Source organism: Carcharhinus amblyrhynchos, chromosome 5 (assembly GCF_965287045.1).
Source record: "Carcharhinus amblyrhynchos chromosome 5, sCarAmb.v2.hapA, whole genome shotgun sequence".
Classification (NCBI taxonomy): Eukaryota; Metazoa; Chordata; class Chondrichthyes; order Carcharhiniformes; family Carcharhinidae; genus Carcharhinus; species Carcharhinus amblyrhynchos.
Genome location: NC_137328.1, coordinates 91,387,782 through 91,408,560, shown reverse-complemented (window position 1 = coordinate 91,408,560; position 20,779 = coordinate 91,387,782). Strand labels below are relative to the sequence as shown.

At 42.6% G+C, this 20,779-nt stretch overlaps 1 protein-coding gene across 5 annotated transcripts in view; it reads right to left on the bottom strand.

Annotated features, from left to right (window-relative positions):
* LOC145343177 (EGF-like repeat and discoidin I-like domain-containing protein 3) overlaps positions 1-16,201 on the bottom strand; it is a 239,480-nt gene extending 223,279 nt beyond the window's left edge. For all 5 annotated transcript variants that reach the window (XM_080189170.1, XM_080189171.1, XM_080189172.1 and 2 more), the window contains exon 1: positions 15,779-16,201. In XM_080189170.1, coding sequence (XP_080045296.1) covers positions 15,779-15,848 — 70 coding nt within the window. In that variant the 5' untranslated portion in view covers positions 15,849-16,201. The remainder of the gene's footprint in view (positions 1-15,778) is intronic.
* Between the last annotated feature and the right edge of the window lie 4,578 nt (positions 16,202-20,779).

Sequence of the window (20,779 nt, the reverse complement as noted above, 5' to 3'; positions counted from 1 at the left end):
TTTGTGGGGGGTGCCGTCGCTGCTGCTTTTTGCTCCCAGGCCACTTTATCTGCTTTTTGTGGCCCGAGAGCAATGTAATAGGGGCATGTTTTTGAAATTTTTTTTCTCACCATGCATGCACAATAGAAGGGTCTGATTGGAACTGCAGCATTTTGGGCGCGATAAGCCGTGCCCACACCGTGTTCAGACTCACGATATCTTTTCAGGCTAAGTGCATACGGGGATGCCTGAGAACGGGTTTCCAAGTCGGATCTGAATTGCGCCCAGATTCAGCACTTAGAATGAAAATGGTAAAATTGGGCCCACGGTGAAGCTTCAGCATTGATCCTCGTGGCATTCTACCAGTTACAGTTCACCAACCTGAAAATGATCCAGTTAGGGGAGGCAATGGCCTAATGATAATCATCACTAGACAATTAATCCAGAAACTCAGCTAATATCCTGGGGACCTGGGTTTAAATCTTGCCTCGGCAGATGGTGGAATTTGAATTCAATGAAAAAATCTGAAATTTAGAATCTATTGATGACCATGAAACCATTATCGATTGTCAAAAAAAAAACAACTGGTTCACTAACATCCTTTAGAGAAAGAAATCTGCTGTCCTTACCTGGCCTAGCTTTCATGTAGCTTCAGAGCCACAGCAATGTGGTTGACTTTCAACTGTCCTCCAAGGGCAACTAGGGATGGGCAATAAATGCTGGCCAGCCAGTGACACCCATGTCCCACGAATGAATAATAATACCCTGATTCTGTTTCCTGTATGTTAACCAATCCTCTACCTGTGCTAATATGTCATCCCCAATATCGTGGGCTCACTTCTCGTGCAATAACCTTTTATTTGGCATGTTATCAAATGCTTTTTGGAAATCCAAATACATCACAAGTTCTCCTTTATCCACTCGGCTTGTTACATTATCAAATATGTCTAATAAATTTTGTTAAACACAATTTCCCTTTCAGAAAACAATGTTGACTTTGCCTGATTGTATTATGACAGGAGTACAATTTTTAAAATGTGATTTTTTTTTGAGAACTGCAGTTGTTCACCTGACAGCATTGATCTCTGAAGTAGAGTCTGTTGCATGGCAATGAGACATAGGTGTTATCGTATACAGCAATTACCACCAATGCCAAAAGTCCACAGGAACAGCAAATAGGATGCATTGTTTAGACAATCAAAACAAAAAGCACAGCAGCGTCCTTGTACATAAAAGACCTTGGTTAGCATCTACCTAGAATACTGGAGTACAACTTCTGCTTTGTGCAGTTGGCAAGCCAGACACAAACTGGAATGGTGTTTGGCAGTATTTTCCTTTGCTCAGGTTTTCACTCAAACTCACTCAAATACCACCAAACATAAAATCCACCATGGACCAGTGCAATCCAGCATTGTTGTCTTCAGTTAACCTTTCAGCATATTAAAGAGTGAGAACCTGGCACCGTTTTTTTTAATACAACTGAAAATAGGTTTATCATAAAAAATAAGCGCTACCTTGATCTTAAAAAAAGCTGGAAGTGTCTTCAAAAAGACTACACAGAACCATTTACTAAGTTCATTGGTAAACATGAATTCTGTTCCTTAGTAAATTCAATATTTCATTACATTTAAATACTTTTACGAAGGTGCCTACTAGTACTCTATGTTCCACCTACAAAAGTTTAATTTTAAGAGCCTCCTTGAAAGCCTGCGGATACATTGAACAGAAACTTCCAGTTGTGACAGATTAAATCTGGGACATGGTCAGTTTTGGCTGCAGGGCTGACTTTGAGCACAATGGGCACAGTTTTCCCAAAGAAACCTTAGTAGGATAGGAAAAAGGCCTTTTTCCTGCCAGTTCTTTTGGATGAGCTTAGTGGAATGAATTTCCGACACTTGGTGCACTGCAGAGTCCGTCAGGGAATTTACGCCGGTGGGTCAGGGACAAGGCCTAATCCCGCCTGAGTGGCTGGCATTGAATGCAGAGGGGGCTAGTACGAATGTGCTGATCTCCCAGTTTACTGGGTGATTGGTTGACAAGAGCTTTCTTCCCATCCCTACCCCCCAGCCCTCCGCCCCCACCACAGCATTGCCAGCCTCCTGGTTACCAGCCTCCCGATTGCCAGATCCCCCCGCCCCCACCCCCACCCCCGCCGATGGCCAGCCCCAACATCTGATCACAGGCCCCGGCTCCGGCCTCAGATCTCTGATTGCCAGCCCCGACCTCCCGATGGCAGGCCCCAACCTCTGACCGTTGGCCTCGGCCTCTGATTACCGGCCCTGTTCCCCAGCGTGAGGCTGATTATGTCCAAACTGAAATAAAAGGATGGGGAAGATCGAGACAGGCTGGGTGTCGGTCGTGAATCCCTTTTTTTTCCCCTCCTGCTTAAATTTCTTGGCCCACTGCGCTATTTGAGCAGTGCAGTGGGCTGGGAAAATTGCTCCCAATGTATCTTAAATGAGCGTGAAAGTTTGTGGAAACTCGCAATGCACGTGGTGCAACTTGAACTTGAAAATTCCTCACTATTTTGTCACTATTTTCCTCACTATTTTGTTGTTTCGGTGAATTGTGGTGAAAGATGTTTGCATCCTAACAGATATTCCAGGCCACTGTGCCCACTTCTGCTTCCCTCACAAACTGGGACATAAAGAAGAAATTCAGAGGAAGGCCACCAGAATAATAACCAGTTTTAAAAACATTTGTGGTTCATAGAATCCCTACAGTGCAAAAGAAGGCCACTCAGCCCTTTGAGGCTGCACTGACCACAATCCCACCCAGGCCCTATTCCTGTAACTCTACATATTTACCCTGCTAATCCCCTGACACTAAGAGTCAATTTAGCATGGACAATCAACCCAACCCGCACATCTTTGGAGTATGGGAGGAAACCGGAGCACCCAGAGGAACCCTACACAGACATGGGGGGAAACATGCAAACTCCACACAGACAGTGACCCAAGGATGGAATTGAACTCGGGTCCCTGGTGCTATGAGACAGCAGTGCTAACCACTGTGCCACCAGAAAGACGCCATTCGGCCCATCGAGTTTGCACTGACCACAATCCCACCAGGCCCTACCCCCTTCACTCCATGCATTTACTCTAGCTAGTTCCCCTGGACACTAAGGGGCAATTTAGTGTGGCCAATTCACCTAATTCACGCATCTTTGGACTGTGGGAGGAAACCAGGGCACCCAATGCAAACCCATGCAAGTGAGGGGAGGATGTGCAAACTCCACGCAGCCAGGAATCGAACCCAGATCTCTGGCGCTATGAGGCAGCAGTGCCTGTTAAAATACATTAAGGTAGTAGTTTTTTCTCATTGTAGGAAAGTGTATATTTTAGGGGGTTTGACTTAAGAGTTTAAAATGATGAAGAGATTGCACTGCGTGCATACGTACAAATAGCCTGAATTGAAAATGCTAAGGCTAGCAAACAAACATGCCTCTGTGTTAGGTAAGCATCAGATCACACAAGATCACATACCTTTAGAATGAATTTGCAATTCTTGGAGTATACATTAGTTAGAAACAATGGGTGGAATTTTCCAGCCCCTCTGCAGTGGGTTTTCCCACAGCAGAGGAGCTCACTATCAGCCACCAGTGGGATCTTCCGGTCCCGCCGAAATTGATGATGATTTCCATTCCTCACCTGTGCTGCCTTTGGAGGTTGACGTCAGCAGGGCTGGAAGCTCCCACTAATGCAAAGGACTGGAGAATCCTGCCCATTGTTAGAATCCTACGGAGACCAATAACTTAAAAAAAATGAATTCCCAGTGGCCAACTCAAAAGAACTTCACAAGAAGATTTCAAGTTTAAAACTTCTACTGGAACATATAATTGAAAATCAACATTAACTAAGCATTACATTGTAGACAGCTACTACTCTAAACTACAGAAAAAATACCCCTTATCCATGATCTAAAAGGACCAATAACCCCATCCCATATTTATGCACTACAACTTGCTGTACACAGAATTGTAGCCTTTACAGCCATGCCCTTCATTGAAGGCACATTTCCCACCCTTTCCCACTGACCTCATCTCCCCCCCCCCCACACCCCGAACACACATCGCCAGCACTGGGGCTCCCCCAATGGGTCCCCCTTCATGCCCCACCCCCTTCATATGGCCCCTCATGTCCTTTCCCATCAGGCCTCCCTCCTCTCCGGTCTGCCCCAGGCACTGCACCCAGCACCCTGGCTGTGCCCCACCTGGCAGTGCCAATTGGTACTGCCAAGGTGCGGGGATGCCATACCAGGGTGCCAGGGGCAGCACCAGGTTGGCACTGCCAGAGCACATGCCAGCCATGACCCAAACACCTCGGGGCTTCAATGGTCTACAAGCTACCCTCTCATTCCCACCTCTGGCAAGGCCATCACACCCAATCTTCATTTATGGAGATCAGTAATGATTTACTCCAGGAATCCGTTGCGCCCGAGGGTCAGAGAATTCCAGGATCTTGGAGAATCTGGCTTGAAACAGACAAAACACATCTAAATGAACATTTAAATCTGATAATATCATTCCCATCCATCAGGTTATGTCAGGGTGTGGGGGCTGGGAGAATCTCAAAGAGGGTTCTCGCTGGCGCTGAATGCATTTGACTCCTCTCCATGATTCTCTGATCCACGCAGTCCTGGCACGAGCTGTACCAGATGTAACACTGTTGGAAAATTACCTCCATAATATCCAGTTGCCATCAAAGGTCCTTTCTTTTAGTGTTCTGAGAATTCTGTACCAACTTCCAGCATGGTTTACTCTGGCGATTACCTCGCCTGCCCCCATCAGTGCCTTTAAATCTCTGCAGGTTCTTTCTCTTCAACCAGGGGACAAGCTTCTGACAGGAAGCAGCAGTTTTCCTGTTGTTTGCAATGGCTGCTGCCTTCTTTTCTCTCTCTCTCTCTCCTTTTCTAACCATGTGTCTTTTTTCATCAAATTGCCTGAAAATCTGTAAGTCTACCTATGGCAAAGTCAGCTGCTCCATCCTTTGTTTCAGGAGTTAAGCCTGGCGCATAGATTTCAATAGGATTTGACCTGGGGCCCCACACCAAGATAAACGGATCACACCAGCTTATCACTGGCAAATCTAGCAGGAGGAGGTCAAATGTCCCTTTTCATTAAACAATTTTACCTTGAATTTAAAAAGACAGTTCAAAACATAACCATGCTATGAAGGTTAACGTTCAAATCATTGAAAATTGGATCTGGACAAGGTCTTGGAAAAAAAGAGAGAGCTGTATATAAGAATGTAAGTTAGATGTTGGGTTAAATACATCATGACCTCTTAGAATTTGTTTTTTGATTGCCTTTAAGGGTTAGAGAGAAATTTCCTAAAATTGTTTTTCCTAAATTTATCTCTGGTTTTTTGACCTTTTTAGCATTTTCCAGGAAGTGACCTGACTGGTGATGGGGCTGGTGGATAGACAGTCATGCTCATTTGCAAAATGACTCAACAGAATAGACTCCACTTACTGGATTTTTCTATGCTCATCTTTATATCATCTCTAAAGTGATGATATAGTGAAAGATAAATAATGTTCTATATTTAAGTAATAAATTTAATAAATTTAAATAATAGTTAAGGGCACATAGATATGTTCTCAATGTGCCTTGTTACTGTAATGTCTGCATACTTCTAAATGGGTAATGTGTTTATCATTCTTCCAGCTCCTTCCCAGTTCAGGAAATAAGAGAACCAAATTGTTTCTGAGTTGACGGATTGATTTACTGTGACTGCCCACATCAACAACCACCCATGATGTACTTCATCAGTGTCAGAAGTATCATCTGCTTGAATTGCAATGCATTCCGAAGTGTTTTTTGAAGCAAAAACCAAGATTTTGAATTGCTGTTGATATCACTCAGCTGCTCCTAAATACATCAGTGTGTATGCCACTGCTGGAAGCTACTTCCTCACAAAATAAAGCCTTTAGAAGATCTTGGTTATCTAATAACCCCCACTGTTCTGAAGTCTGTCTTGACTGCATTTTGGGTTTTTAGCATTCCACAAGTTGCAACGTGACTTTTCATGCCTTAAATCTACTGTTGTGTCAATGGCCATGACCACAATTGACAATGGTCCTCTTCCCTGATCAATGACATACAGCAGTGCAGACAACAGATACTGCAGTCCTTATACTGCCATGGATATTGGGCCATGTAACTGCTCAACATGGTTCATGCATTACAATATCTTTTGCTCGAAACCAGAACTCATAACTAACATGGAAAAATAGCACATTGGACCTCTGTTCTTGGTCTACTTGCTTTCCTCATCAATCACTCCCTTTCCTGCTTCTTCACTAGTGCCTTGTGCTGCATTCAATGCTTCCTCTTCCATATCACAATCTGCTACAAGGGAATCATATTCTGTCCTATTAGACACTGTGGATCACTTGTTTCTTCAGAGAACAGAGGGGACATTGAGCATATAAACACATTTGCATTTGGGTATTGTACTGCCATTGCACAAATATTACGTACTGACGCGCAGAGTATGCGGACACATACATTTTGCAAATCATTATATCCAAACTCCATAGTTAACATTACGACAACCAAATACACTATAGATATTTGAATGCCTCTCTAGTAGGTCCATAACTGTGTCACTCATTGTCCTCCAGCTGTGTGCCAGCTTCAGCTAGAAACATAATGACAGTACACATTAACATTATTGATTTTAGCTGCACAATTTCCTTCTTGTTGTACCCTCCCTTCACCACCAGGGCATGGCGATGTAATTTTATTACACTTAGAATTTCCCGAATTCTACCTTTGTTACAAAAACATTGCTGCGTGTGGTTCCTGTTGCTGCTAAAGCTGTAAATTCCAAGATTTATGAGTTCGTATCTATACTTGTTCTTGTTAATCTTACTTTGCATTGCTACTCTTTAATTAATGGTACATTATGTGGCCCTTTTCACAAGACCCTTTAAGTAGGTGACTGTGTGGTTCTGTGAACATTACCACTTGGTGGATGTGGTTCACTGAACAGAATAAGAACACCCATTCCGATTTACCGATAGGAAGTCCTGAAGTACTAGTGAATCTTTGCCTTTAATGCGGATTTCTTGAACATTTTGTGTGACCATTTTTCATAGTACAGAGTTAACCACACGTTCATCATTTTTGGTTGCTTGAATGTGAATGAGCATCATTTATAGTTACGTTTGGCCTTTTTATCTGTTATTCCCATTAATTTGAGTTGCATGAAGTCATCTGCAATAATTTTGAAGACACCCCGCCATTTTGATTGGCAGCTCTTGAAAAAAACAAAACCAAAAATACCATTACTAACGGAGGCAAAAAAGTTCCAATTATCTAAGATTAGCAGTCTGAAGTAGATTCATACAAAGTAAAAGCACAGTGAATGCTGGAAACTTGAAATATGAACAGAAAATTCTGGAACTATCCCACAGCACAAGCAGTACCCATGGGGAGAGAAACAGAGTTAATGTGTCAGGTCGATGACTTTTCATCAGAAGTGAAAATGGTAAGAATGGAATAGAGTGTTTATATGAAAGAGCATAGGAAGGAGTGTAATCAAGAGAGCTATGGGAGGCTTATAGTGAGTATCGGTTGACAGCCTGTTCTGAGAAATGGAATTAGAGAAGTCAAGGAATGGAAAGGGAGTGACAGGAATGGACCAGTGAAGGCAAGGGACAGGTGAAAAATTGAAGTAAAGTTGATAAAATTGAAGTAAAGTTGATAAAATTGTTCAGTTCAGAGTGAGAGCAGGAAGTCACACCAAGGCGGCATGGTGGCCCAGTGATTAGCACTACTGCCTCACAGCACCAGGGACCCGAGTTCAATTCTGGCTGCGGTTCACTGTCTGCTTGGAGTTTGCATGTTCTCCCTGTGTCTGCATGGGTTTTCTCCAGGTGCTCTGGTTTCTTCCCACACTCCAAAAATGTGCAGGTTAGGTGGGTTGGCCACCATAAATTGACCCTAGTGTCAGGGCATTAGCAGGGTATGTGACATTTCAGGAATAGGCTGTGGCTGGGATTGTGGATGGTGCTGACTCGATGGGCCGAATGGCCTCTTTCTGCGCTGTAGAGATTCTATGAAAAATAATGATCAATGTGGCAGAAAAAGAGATAAGGGAGTGGAACAAAGAATATTTGATGCAGTTTATGGATGGCAGGCATAGCTAGAACCATAGAATTCCTACAGTGCGGCAGGAAGCCATTTGGTCTATCGAGTCCACACTGATTCTCTGAGAGAGTATTTTACCAGGCCCAGTCCCCTGCCCTATCCCCATAAACCTGCGCATTTACCATGGCCAATCCACTTGACATGCACATATTTAGACTGTGGGAGGAAGCTAGAGCACCCATAGGAAACCCATGCTGACACAGAGAGAACGTGCAAACTCCACACAGACAGACATCCAAGGCTGAAATGTCATCCAAGACCTGGGTCCCTGGTACTGTGAGGCAGCTGTGCTAACCACTGTGCCGCCATGCTGTTAGGATCTATAAGAGTTCCTATTAACAGTATTTTGTGTTTTTAAAGGAGATGACAGGAGTTAAAAATAAATTGTTTGATGTAAAAACAAGTTGATGAGAGTGAGAATGAATGAGAACTGGTTGCACGTCCGTCTTAGAAAGAATCGAGGGGAGCCGCAGATTCTCGTGGTGGGGTTGGCAGAATATAGAGGATTTAGTTATCCATGGTGAAGACCAGATGGATAGAGCCAGGAGGTTGGAAACTATTAAAGTGCCGGAGGGCATCAGAAAAATCACAGATGTAGGTTGGAAGAGACTGGGCAGGGGAGTAAAAAATAGAACAGAGAGAAGAAATCAGTTCCAGCAGACAGGAATGACTGAAGCAATGGATCCACCAAGGCAGCAGCTGCTAGTAATGATTCTGCTGGTGTCACTTACAGTCTCACTTGGCCTACTTTTTCACCTTTTCTGCTTTGCACAATCATCTCTGTTATTAATCACTCCTGCCTTCCACCTTATCACAGACTACTTTCTGTTCTTTCCTTCGACCTCCCCTGTCTCTTTCCCTGCCTCTGAATCTGCTTACAACCCGTTACATCTGTGACATTTTCCAGTTCTGGTGAAAGGATACTGGCCTGAAGGATTTGTTCCCCTTCGCTTGCCAAAGTTGCTGCCTGACTTATTGAGTACTTCCAGTATTCTCCGTTTACATTTTAAGTATATTTATATTTTGCTCTATCCTAGTGAACTCAAAACATGAGATTATATAAGTGGAACAATTAACATTTTTTTCCTCGGTAGAGGTTCTCTCACTTTCTCAGAACACAAGGTAATGATTAAATATGTATCTTTGTGTATCAATGGGGATATATTTCGTCTGCAAAATTTGCAATGGCCAACAGTTTCTGTCATGGCAGTTTCTAACCATGATTTTTTTTTTTGTTTTCCATTAGCCACATAGAATATGACCTTAGTTCTGTTCAACTTTTATTTTACAAGTTATTATGTAGCAACAGATTTTTATATTAGGGTTTAGTATAGAAACAGGCTTTTGGCCCATCTAATCCATGAGTATTCATGTTCCTCCTCCCATCTCTTCACATCTACCATCGTAACCACCTATTCTCTCCTCCTTCATATGCTGTCTCCTTTCCCTTTAATTTTTGTTTATTAATTCATGGGAATGGGTGTCGCTGGCTGGCCAGCATTTATTGCCCCATCCTTAGTTGCCCTTGAACCGAGTGGTTTGCAAAGTCATTTCAGAGAGCAGTTGAAAGTTAACCACATTGCTGTGGCTCTGGAGTCACAGGTAGGCCAGACCAGGTAAGGACAGCAGATTTCCTTCCCTAAAGAATATTAGTGAACCAGATGGGTTTTTCCGACAATCGACAATGATGTAATGATCATCAGTTGATTCTTAATTCCAGATTTTCTTTTTATTGAATTCAAATTTCACCACCTGCTGTGGTGGGATGCAGGTAAATTATTCCTTTTAAACACTCTCAGCGGTACAAATTCAAAGGGTGCGATCTTACCGGCCAGAATTGAAAACGGGTCTCTGGAGCTGTGAGGCAGCTGCATGTGAAAATCCTGCTGGTGTAAACGGTGGTAACATTTTGGCCTAAGAATTTTAGGAGCCTTTATTAGCATGCCAATATACTCCAAATGATCAAATTCAATTTTAAAATGTAATTTTTACACAGAAATATCATCTTTCAACAATAAGCATTTATAAAACATAGTTATCTGGAAAGATATCCCACAGTGCTTCACAGGTATGTTCCTGTTAACATGGGCATTTTGATACTGAATCATACAAAGAGATATTCAGACACATGAACAAAAGCTGAGTCAAAGGAATAAACTTTGAGGACCGTCTTTAAGGAGGAAGGGTTCCAAGACATAGAGGTTTCAGAAAGGAATTCTCAATCCATGGGCATTTGCAACTGAGTGCCAAACCATCACTGGTGGAGTAAATAAGAACAGGGATGCCAGAAGCTATAGTTAGAGGAGTGCAAATTTCTCCATGGGTTATAGGACTGAAGATAAGGAAAAGTGAATCCATGAAAGGATTTGGAAACAAGGACGAGAATTTCAATATCTTGACACTGTCAGGCAACAAACAATATCGATCAGGGCAGTGGTGGTAAATAGGACCTGGTGCAAGTTAGGATATAAGCATAAAAGTTTTAGACAAGCTCAAGCTTGTGTAGATCGGATGATAGGAAGCCAGCCAGGGCAGCATCGGAATGGTAATAGGATTTGTATTGCTTTGAATGATTCTGGAAATTATTATTTATGATGCATTTAGAAGTACAAAGTGTATCACTTTGAAATATTAAAAGCATGCTTTCAAAAAAACTGTAGATTCAGCCTCCCAGTACAGCACTCAAATAGAGAATTGTCATGAGGATGTAGAGATTCTTGAATTCAGTTTTATGCGATGGTACTCCAAATGGTTTCAATGACTGAAATGGAAAAGGTCAAGTTCTGTGTATTTATGCATGCCCTTTTGTAATGTTGAGAAGCTATTGGAAATGATTTGTTTCATATTGTGATCTACCCAGTGCTTTCAAATCATGAACTGCAAGCTGGTCATTTAGCAGACCAGGGAATGATGGCATTTAGAACGAAGACTGAAAATGATGTCAACTATGGCAATCTTCCAGAAATCCTTTAGGATAATTTAATGTGTGAAATGAAAGTTTAGAGGGCGACAAGTTTGGAACAACATGCCAGTAAATGAAGAAATACACTTGTTCTGATGCAAGCTCAACTACTTACAAACATTTCAGAAGCTAAGCCAAATTCAAATTGAAAATTAGCTATCATTGCACAAAGCAAGTACACAAAAAGAAAGATGCATTTATTCAGTAGATTATCGCATCCTTAGAGATGTACGAAGTGCTTTAAAAATAAAGGATTACTTTTAAAGTGTAGTTAATGTTATTTACACAAAAATTCCAGACAGTTTGCACACAAAAAGTAAATGAATTAATAATCAGATAATGTATCACGGCGGTGTTGATTGAGGGAGGAATGTTAGTAAAGAGAGTGAGGAACATCCTGCTCTTCTTCAGATAGTTCCACAGGAGCTTTTACATCCATCAGCATAGGTAGTTCTGGTCATTGATGGCACTCCGTTAGTAATGTCCTGTATCAGCTAGTTCATGTAATCAGGCCCAGCAATAAGATTTGAATCTACAGCCTTCTGATATATAGGCAACTAAACTACATCAACAGTTATGGCTGAGTGACAACATGGATGCTGCTTGAGTTACTTATGATCATAGTTTGCTCAGATTGTTTGTGGTTTAATATCACCTCTGAACCGCCAAATGTCAGCCAAGGTACACCAGTACTGACACCAAAACTAATGGGGACATTTGTGCAGCAATACACACATGCCAACTAAAGGAATCTCAAAGTTTTATAATGATCTTTGAAAGAGATGTATGTGTATTCAAATACTGAATTGTAAATGTTTATGCTCCAGTTACTTTAAATTTGGTGGCAGCCTAATGGTTATTATACTGGACAGGTTATGCAGAACTCACAAGTTCAAGTCACAACATAGCCAGCTGTAAAAACAGAACTAAGTAAATCCAGTAATTTGTGGGCTAGCACCAGACGCGACAGCTGTTGAATTATTGCAAATAACCCATCTGGTTCACTAATGACTAATGTTCTTCAGCAAGATAATCCTGCCACACCTACCCATTTGGCTTCTACATGACTCCATTCATGCAATAAATAGACATATTGGCAATGATTCAAGTATCATATCAACTTTGTCAAATTCGGCCCCCTGAGCTCACCGATTGCTTCTCACTATGTACTGGTGGCCAAGGTGGGAACAAATTAGAGTCAAACAACAGTTTTACTCACAAAATTATGTCTATCAGTCAACATCCCGGGCTCAGCCTTCACCATACTTCTGTACACCTTGTCCCATCAGCCAGAAAGACACATTAGATGGTCAAGAAACAATAATCATACAATCAAATCAGGCTCCCGGTTTCATGAACTCTCATAGTTTCAGGTCAGATGTTGAAGGTGCCTTTTGCTGATCATCACCTCCTGACCGCTCCCTTCAGATGACAAATGCATTTCTCCTTATTTGCCATCATTTTAAACAATCTAAGGAAGCAGCAGCACAGAGTACATTCCACTTCTCTGATAAGGTGAGTCCGATGTGCCTTCTGCAGATTGGTTCCTGACAGGAGATGGCTGGCAGGCAGTAAGTTTGATTTTTAAAATCTCTCCCCATTATAAGCATTTCATACGTCCTGCATCTTCCCTTCCACAGTTTTGTCAAATCATCAGTAGTCGGATGCTCAGTGACTGGTGATTAAGAGGTGCTTTCAATGAGATTGTGGGAACTTTCCCTTTTGAGCTTCATCTGTATCCCTCCCCAGGGATCCAGGAGTCAGCTCACATAGGGGAATACAAGAATAAGGTTGTATTTTACAACCAACAAGCAGTATCATTGGACAAACTGAAAAGCCAAGGAAAATTCATAGCTAACAATTTATAATCTCCCAACTAAAATTTTATGTTTGCAATGATAACTGTTAACTGTACAAACAATAATCAAGTTATTATGAAATAGGGCTTCCATTGTGGAATGGTCATTTTTTTAAAAAAAACTGTCTATTTTCTCATATTTGGCAACATACATATGAGTTCACAGATCTAAAAATTATGGAGCATATTGCAAAAAATGAATTCCCAAAAATGTTGGCAAATTGTCCATACCCTGATAAATGCCCAAAAAGTAAAGAAAGAATGCCTTCTAATTAAATTTTGCTAATTGTCTTGCCGGCACGGGTAGTGTAATGCTGGTTACAGGAACCTATCAAACAGCCTTCTTCATGTACTTTACGTTATTTTTACAAAGAGTATTTGCTTCAGAAGGTTGCTCTCTTTCAAAGAAGTTTGCCACAGTCAGAGACGGGAATCAGAAAGGGATTAGAACAGAGAGGAATTAAAAATGACAACTACAGAAAACAAACAGAATCAAGAAGAAAAAGTCTGACAGATAAAATGTCTTTCACAGTAATAGTCAGCAGAATAAAACAGATTTGATGTGAGCCACCTGCTCTGTACATTGGATACACCCTCACATTAACTGTCAAACGCTTTGATATTTTAATAAGTATTTGAAGATCCTAGATTCGAAAACAGCTTTTTAAAAAGCGACTCCATCAACAGGCAGCATAGATAAAAAGGCTAATTTAAAATAATACATCTTGCTTTGTTTTAAATCATCTTAACTTGCACAATAAACAGTCACACCTCGTCCTTCAATTTTAAGCTGCATCTTACATCTTTTTCCCCACTGCATGAAGTGCTTGAACAGCTTTTTTTAGGTGATGGGGGTAAAGAAAGAGTTGAATTCAGTCCAAACCTACCTAAAAATAAGTTCTGAAAACATGCATGCACGCATGCTGTGTAGAAACATATGCGTACGACAGCAGCATGGGTTTGAAAGCAGCATTGTGATTAATAATTTACAAGGTAATAAAATATTCAGCTTCATGACAGAGCCGTGGGTTCAGTTTTAATTCTGAAGATTTGACAATCTACGTGAATAATCAGGATATCAGCACGGCCCAATCTCACTTCAAGAATGACAAAAGTAAATAATGTTTTTTTTTGAAAAAGGGGCTGAATAAGGTCAATAAAATGTTTTCGCAGCAAAATGGAAGGGTTCGTCCAGTATATATTCAATGAAATTGTTCCTGTCTTTCATTTCTGTTTCAGTGATTAAATAGTGGACAAGCCCGGTATGGAACATCCTCAGTGTTCAGAGCTGATAAAGCCGGCTTTGTGTTGCCTTCCTGCTATCAGCAAGGTAACTTGAACAGGACAAAATAAGCCACAATCGATGCTGAAAGCTGATCCTCTCTCCGGCGCTTCTGAGGTGTTTTATCTTTCGTCCTCTTTTTTGTTAAAGGGCATTTAGGGGAATGGCAACATGTTAGAAATGGGAGTTGTTACGATCCTGCTCAATATTACACGTTATCCATTATTACTGCGCCCTCTTGCTGGTCTCCCAGTCCTGATGCCCTTGTTGATGGGTATCTGTCTGCTTAGGAGGGGGTTGGTGGGTCCCGGGCTCTTTGTGACGAACGGGGCGGTGCAGAGAAGTGAGCCGGGTAGACAGACAGTCTCATTGCTCCCACTGACGCAGTCTCTCAGCTTTGTCCTCCCCAGATAAGAGAGAAAGAACCATCCACAACATCCATTGGGTGCATTTAACCAACTATCAGAGGTTTCAGACCGTTTATTTTTAAAAGCTGGGCGAGAGGGGATGAGTTTTTTTTTGATACAGGACCAAGCTTAAGGAAAGCGGACTCAAATATCCACACGCCGAGTTGCAGAGCGAAAGAAGAAAGCACGGCTGAACAAAAGGCTGATGTGGGACCGGTTTGAAATGACATTTCATTAAAGTTTTGCCGATCATTTAATACAGAATTGATGTTTTTTTTAAATCTTACTGAGATTACAAAAGAAAACGACCGTCTCTGCTCAGTAACAGTGAAGAAACGCACAAATTGTCACAACACACACACATACATACACAGGATTGTCTGCTCAATTCGCCAGTGCAAACGTCCCGATCTGTTTCGCACTTCGCTCCTTCCCCTGCTCTCAGCCCGTTATTTCAGTCTACCTAATGTGCCCCACGCCAACACCTTCGCCCCAACAAGCAGCAATCTTTGCCCCTCACTCTCATCCCACCTCCAGTTACTGTAAAACATCCATTCACAAGAGCAAAACAGCGAACCCAAGCAGAAATCACACAATAAAACAAGCTCTTTGTTGACACCACTTTCTCCTTTCTCTCTCACTCTCACTTCCATCGGACGGGAGATGGTGAACTGAGGTTTCTTTTACCCCTAAAATATATCATCTTTTGATCTGGGAATTTTTCATTAACAGGAATGAGAGGGTTAAAACTTTCCAGTAATATCACACAAACTGAAATCAGTGATAAATGACATCCGAAAGGGAAATGTATTGCCAGATTTTAAGATGAAATGATACACAGAACAGACACACACCTCCTCCCTCTTAACCCTCTCCCTGATCAGTCATCATTGCTAAAGGGTCATTATATATATATTTATAGAAAGCACCTTGAAATTATTTTTGTCACGAACAGATGTTGGACTGAAGACACAAAATATGCTGCCATTTAAAAATTTTTTGAACAGTTGCATTGATTGTCCTGTTTGCCGGGATGGGGGGACGGTGGCTGAACTGATAACTGAATAATCACAGGCAAGAGGCAGAAGGACGTTCAAGTGTTTAATTCAGGTGCTGTGTGAATGAAACTTACCTTGGGCGAGGTGGAGGATACCCAGGCTGATAGTCAGGATGAAAGTGGCAGAGAAGTGATGTGCTCTCATGTTGACTCAATCCAGCTTCGGATCCAGGCTGTGGCAAGCCAGTCTCCAGAATCGGTTCACTCTGATGTTGCCTGGGCTTTGGGTCAATTTGCTCAGAGGCAGGCAGGAGAGGGAGAGAGAGATGTCTTCCAGTCAGCGCCTGACTGCGGGGAATGTGCTGAAACACTGGGCACTTTTCAGTGACGCCGAATGATGCTGTGTGTCAGTGCAAGCAGGCAGCCGAGAGTGCAATGAGGAACAGCCCGAGATAGCACTGCCTGATACGGATCCTGCCGCCACACTGCCAACAGATAGACAGAGAGAGACAGCGCCGCTGCTCCACGTGTTCTTCCTGCCCAACAACACCCCGCAAACTACTCACCTCCTTCGCACTTCACTCCTCTACACTCCCCTCCTCCCCCCCACCCCCCAGCCCCACCCTCAGTAAATCAATTCCTCCCAGCCCACTCTCCTCAACACCCTGTTTCATCTCAGCCTCTCTGACATGCACCCCACTCCACTTTGCAAATTTCACCCCCCCCAGCTTTTCCATTCGCCAATTCCTACCCCTTTAATTTCATTTAATAGCCAGTAAATTGATTTCAGCCTTGTTTTTTTTGTGTGGTTTATTTACTGACGCCACAGTTGTTTGTCTATTTGTAAACCTGCTTTGCGCGAAGTGGATGCATTTATTTTGTATTTCACTCATATTAAATTATGTGTGTGTATGTTTCAATTTCATATTGCAGTCTCAAAATGTAAATACCAAGCTTTGCAAATCTAAACAAATCTGGGGTAAATAAAAGTGCTCGATGGAGTTCCTGTTTTAATGATATTTTCACTTGTGCATGAAGGAGTGAGTTACTCGCGCCCTAATGGAACTGAAAACTCACTCATGCACTGTCCGCCAGTTTGATTTTACTTTGCCACCGGCAGCGAGATTATTCCACATTGCCTATTACAAAGTCGGAAACAACAACAAAAAATTGCAGTCAATTGTCCATCTTGCCCATCCATCCTGTGCACCGTCTGTTCAAAACACTGCCACAATATCGCGATTCACATTTCGCAAAAGTAACTGGTGAGGAAATTCTACAGAAAATTCCCCGAGGGAAGACCACACAAAGGAAACCGTACCAAGTACCCGAGATATTTTCACACGTGCAGTCACTGTGTGGATGGAATTCGGCCTCGTGATTGTTAGGAATGGAAGAATGAGGTTGGAAAAGGGTATCTCGATGCTGGGTTTTAGAATTCGGAGCATTAAATACAAAAGCAAGGAGAGGATTCTACCTGTAAAAAATAATTGACTAGATCACAATTAGTATCTTATGGCAGCCTTTGGTTTCCTATTTAGGAAGGATGTCAGGGCCACAGGGCGCAGTGTCATAATGCCAGGGACCCGGGCTCAATTCCAGCCTCTGTCTGTGTGGAGTTTGCACATTCTCCCATGTCTGTGTGGGTTTCCTCTGGGTGCACCAGTTTGCTCCCACAGTCCAAAAATGTGCAAGTTTAGTGGATTGGCCATGCTAAATTTTCCCTTAGAGTCCAACAATATGCAGGTTTGGTGGATTGGTCATGCTAAATAGCACCTTAGTGTCCAAAGATGTGCAGGTTAGATGGATTACCTAATGTGTGGGGTTATGAGGATAGGGCGAAGTGGGGGGGGGACTGGGTGGAATGCAGTTTCAGAGAGTTGGTGCAGACTTGATGGGCCGAGTGACCTCTTTCACACTGTAGAAATTTCATTCATAGAATAATTCTTTACATTCAGTTAAAATGATGCCAAGAGTTACAAGTATTTGTTTTCAAGGGAGACTAAAGAACCACGGCTTCTGTTATTTAAAGTCAAAAATTCACAGCAGGTCTGTAGAGATATCATTTAGATCCGAAACATTAACTCTTTCTCTCCATGGACGGTGCCAGATCTGCTGAATTTACCCAGCATTTTCTGTTTTTATTCACAGTAAGTCTTCAGGAGTTGTTCAGAATGATCATAGGTTCATAGTATCCCTACAGTACAGAAGACCATTCAGTTATGTGAATTTTGATAAATAAAGAAAACCTGTTTCATCAATCACTAAAATAATAACAAATTACTGCAGATGCTGGAATCAGGAACAGAAAAGGATCATCTGGATTTGAAACATTGGCTCTATTCTCTCCCCACAGATGCTGTCAGACATGCTGAGATTTTCCAGCATTTTCTGCTTTTCCACCAATCACTAATTTGGTTACTACATGGAATGAGTTTAAGATTATCAAACAAACAAAGGTTTTTCTTTAATTACAGAGGATCATTAGGCAATAGAGACTGGAGATAGGCTGGGAGGTGTGAAGGCAGGCAAATGGTTTGGAACAGTATTGTCAGCTGCCAGGCAACTTTTCCAGGGCGGAATGGCAGTGAATCAACAATCCCACCAACTGGATGCAGGCGACCAATTAAAACTATTAGCAAGTTGATTGGCATTTTCCCAGAGGTAGTTGGTCCTTTATCCCATAGAGAGGCCACTGGTTGAATGGAGGCCATACACAAATTTACCTTATTTGTAAGCCACCTCCACCTAGCACCAGAATGACGCTGAGGGCCAGCCCTTCATCTCCAGCTCCCTTGACACCCATCACAGCACTCACCCACATCCTTCACCAGCATAGAAGCACACACCTCAGTGGGACCTAGATCTAGAGCTGGCTTGGGATAATATTCTGATGAGCACAGCACCAGATTCTGGTGCACAGAAGGTGGATGCAGGGATATCTAAGGTCATAGCCTCTTGGGGGACTGCTGGAGGTTAGGATTCTGCCAAGTCAAAGTCATTTGATGAGCCGTTGAACTCAGTCTTAAGGCAAATGTTGGAGCTTCTGTGAAAGACAATGGAATATCAGGCAGGATGGTCAGGTGTATTCCATAGATTGCAACATACAATGGAAAAGTCTCTCCACATTCAGTCTGAGGTCCTAACACCAGCATATCAGGGCATGGACATCAATAGCCACCATGGAGACCTTTGTCCAGGACTTGAGGGCTACATTGCACCAGGAGTTGCACTCCATCACTGGAGACATTGGGGGAATCCATCAGTGACTACACAAGAGGGGGCCAGGGCACCTTGATTTCACTCAAGGTGCCTTTTTGTAATGTTCTAACTATGTTAGGGTTTGTGTGTTTTAGCCAAAAATGAAATATGTGGTTTGCACATGTAAATTCAAATTTATAACAACAGATTTATTGAAGGACCTGCTGCCTGTTCAGAGTACAAACCAAAACTAAAAGCAGGAGCCATGAAACATCCCAGTGACAGCACCATCAAACCATGTGGTCAGCCCTTAAAGCAATCATGCAACCATTTAAATACATAACACTTTTCGTCTCAGGAAGTCGGCCAAGGGCCCTCAGGTGCCCACAGACTAGCAGCTGGACATTCCAGGATAATTTGCCCAGATGATTATGGGAGTATCCAGCTGCCAAGTGCTTGGATGACTTGCATTTATTTTAGTTTACACATTTTTCGTTCAGTGGACTGAATGATTACATCCTTTGCAATACACGTGGGCAGATGTTCTAAGAGGATGTGAGATCCTTAATGTGGATTCTGGGATTCCCATCTTTGAACCTGGCAGACATGATGATCTAAGGTGATGTTTCCAAAAGGTTTCTCCTGTTTGTCTTGGTTCCCACTTGTTTTTGGAGTCACTATCACTTGGGGGAATAGCCACAAGTGTTCTTAAAGGTTACTGCACAGAGGTTAATCACTGGGACTAAACAGAATTGATGTTCTATGAATGTGCTTTTACACTGACAGCTCATTATTACCTCTGTTGTAACTGGGATGCTCCGAACATGTCTCAGCATTTTTCCTCATTTTGGAATACCGATTTCAGATGGGTGCCCTTTTAATCAGCCCCCTAGTGCTGTGAGGCTTTCCCCCAGAAGGTCTAGCTCCACCACAGCAGCGTTGATTTAAGTATCATTTTCCATTGTTCCATGGGTTCAGGTTTAATTACCAGACCAGCTTCTGTTACTGCAGAAGTCTTTCCCATTGCCTTGGACGCATACAATATTTAGGTTCTTATTGCTCTCAATCCTCACCCTCTAATCCTTGATCCCATTGTAATTGTGGCTGATGTCCCTGAGCTATTTGAGGTGGATGTGGATCTTGTCTTTTCCCATTATGAGGCCTGCAGTGCCATGACATATAGGTACCCCTCCCCCATGAGACCATCAAGTGCCAGCCCCTTCTCTACCCAAAAGAAACACTGCTGATGCCTCCCCTGACTGTGGTTGTGCCATCTGTGACTGAGGTTTATGCCAGAAACCCGGTGGACAAACCCCCCAACCCACACCCAGTCAAACCTTTCTTCTGTGGCACATGAGAACGCACTCCTGCCTTCCCACTGGTCTGTTGTGTGGAGCCTTATCTGATTTGTCCTCTGAGATCACTGTGCTGAAGCCTTGCACAGAGACAGGGGAGGCATAGCACAATGCAAGGTAGGTGAACCTAGCTCAAAGTAATGAGCAAAGTGCAGTTTGCTGGGTGCACAATGCTTATATCCATTTGTGATGCATGTCGGTTTAACTAGACACCAATGTGGAGCGCATTCTTTCCAGCCCATTGCAAGGTGGACCAGTGCAGTGGGCTGGGAAGATAGAATTTGAGGCTTTCATGCTGGCTGTGAACTGATCCCACACTGGAAGGTACCTTCCTCACCATGTTTTGTTGATGCCATCTGCTTCACACCCTTTCTGGGCAAGTCACCTATTTAAGTATTAATGATATGCTTTGCACCCTGCACAGCTGTTTCTGGCCTCCCAGAAGTTTACCACCTTGTTAACAAGACGTCTCACTGGCAGGAATCACTTATGGTCCCCACCAACAGGGAGCAGGTGCTTTGGTCTCACCGGAAGGGATTGGAGGTCATCAAAGCCCTCAGGTGCTTGGGAGCATGATTGG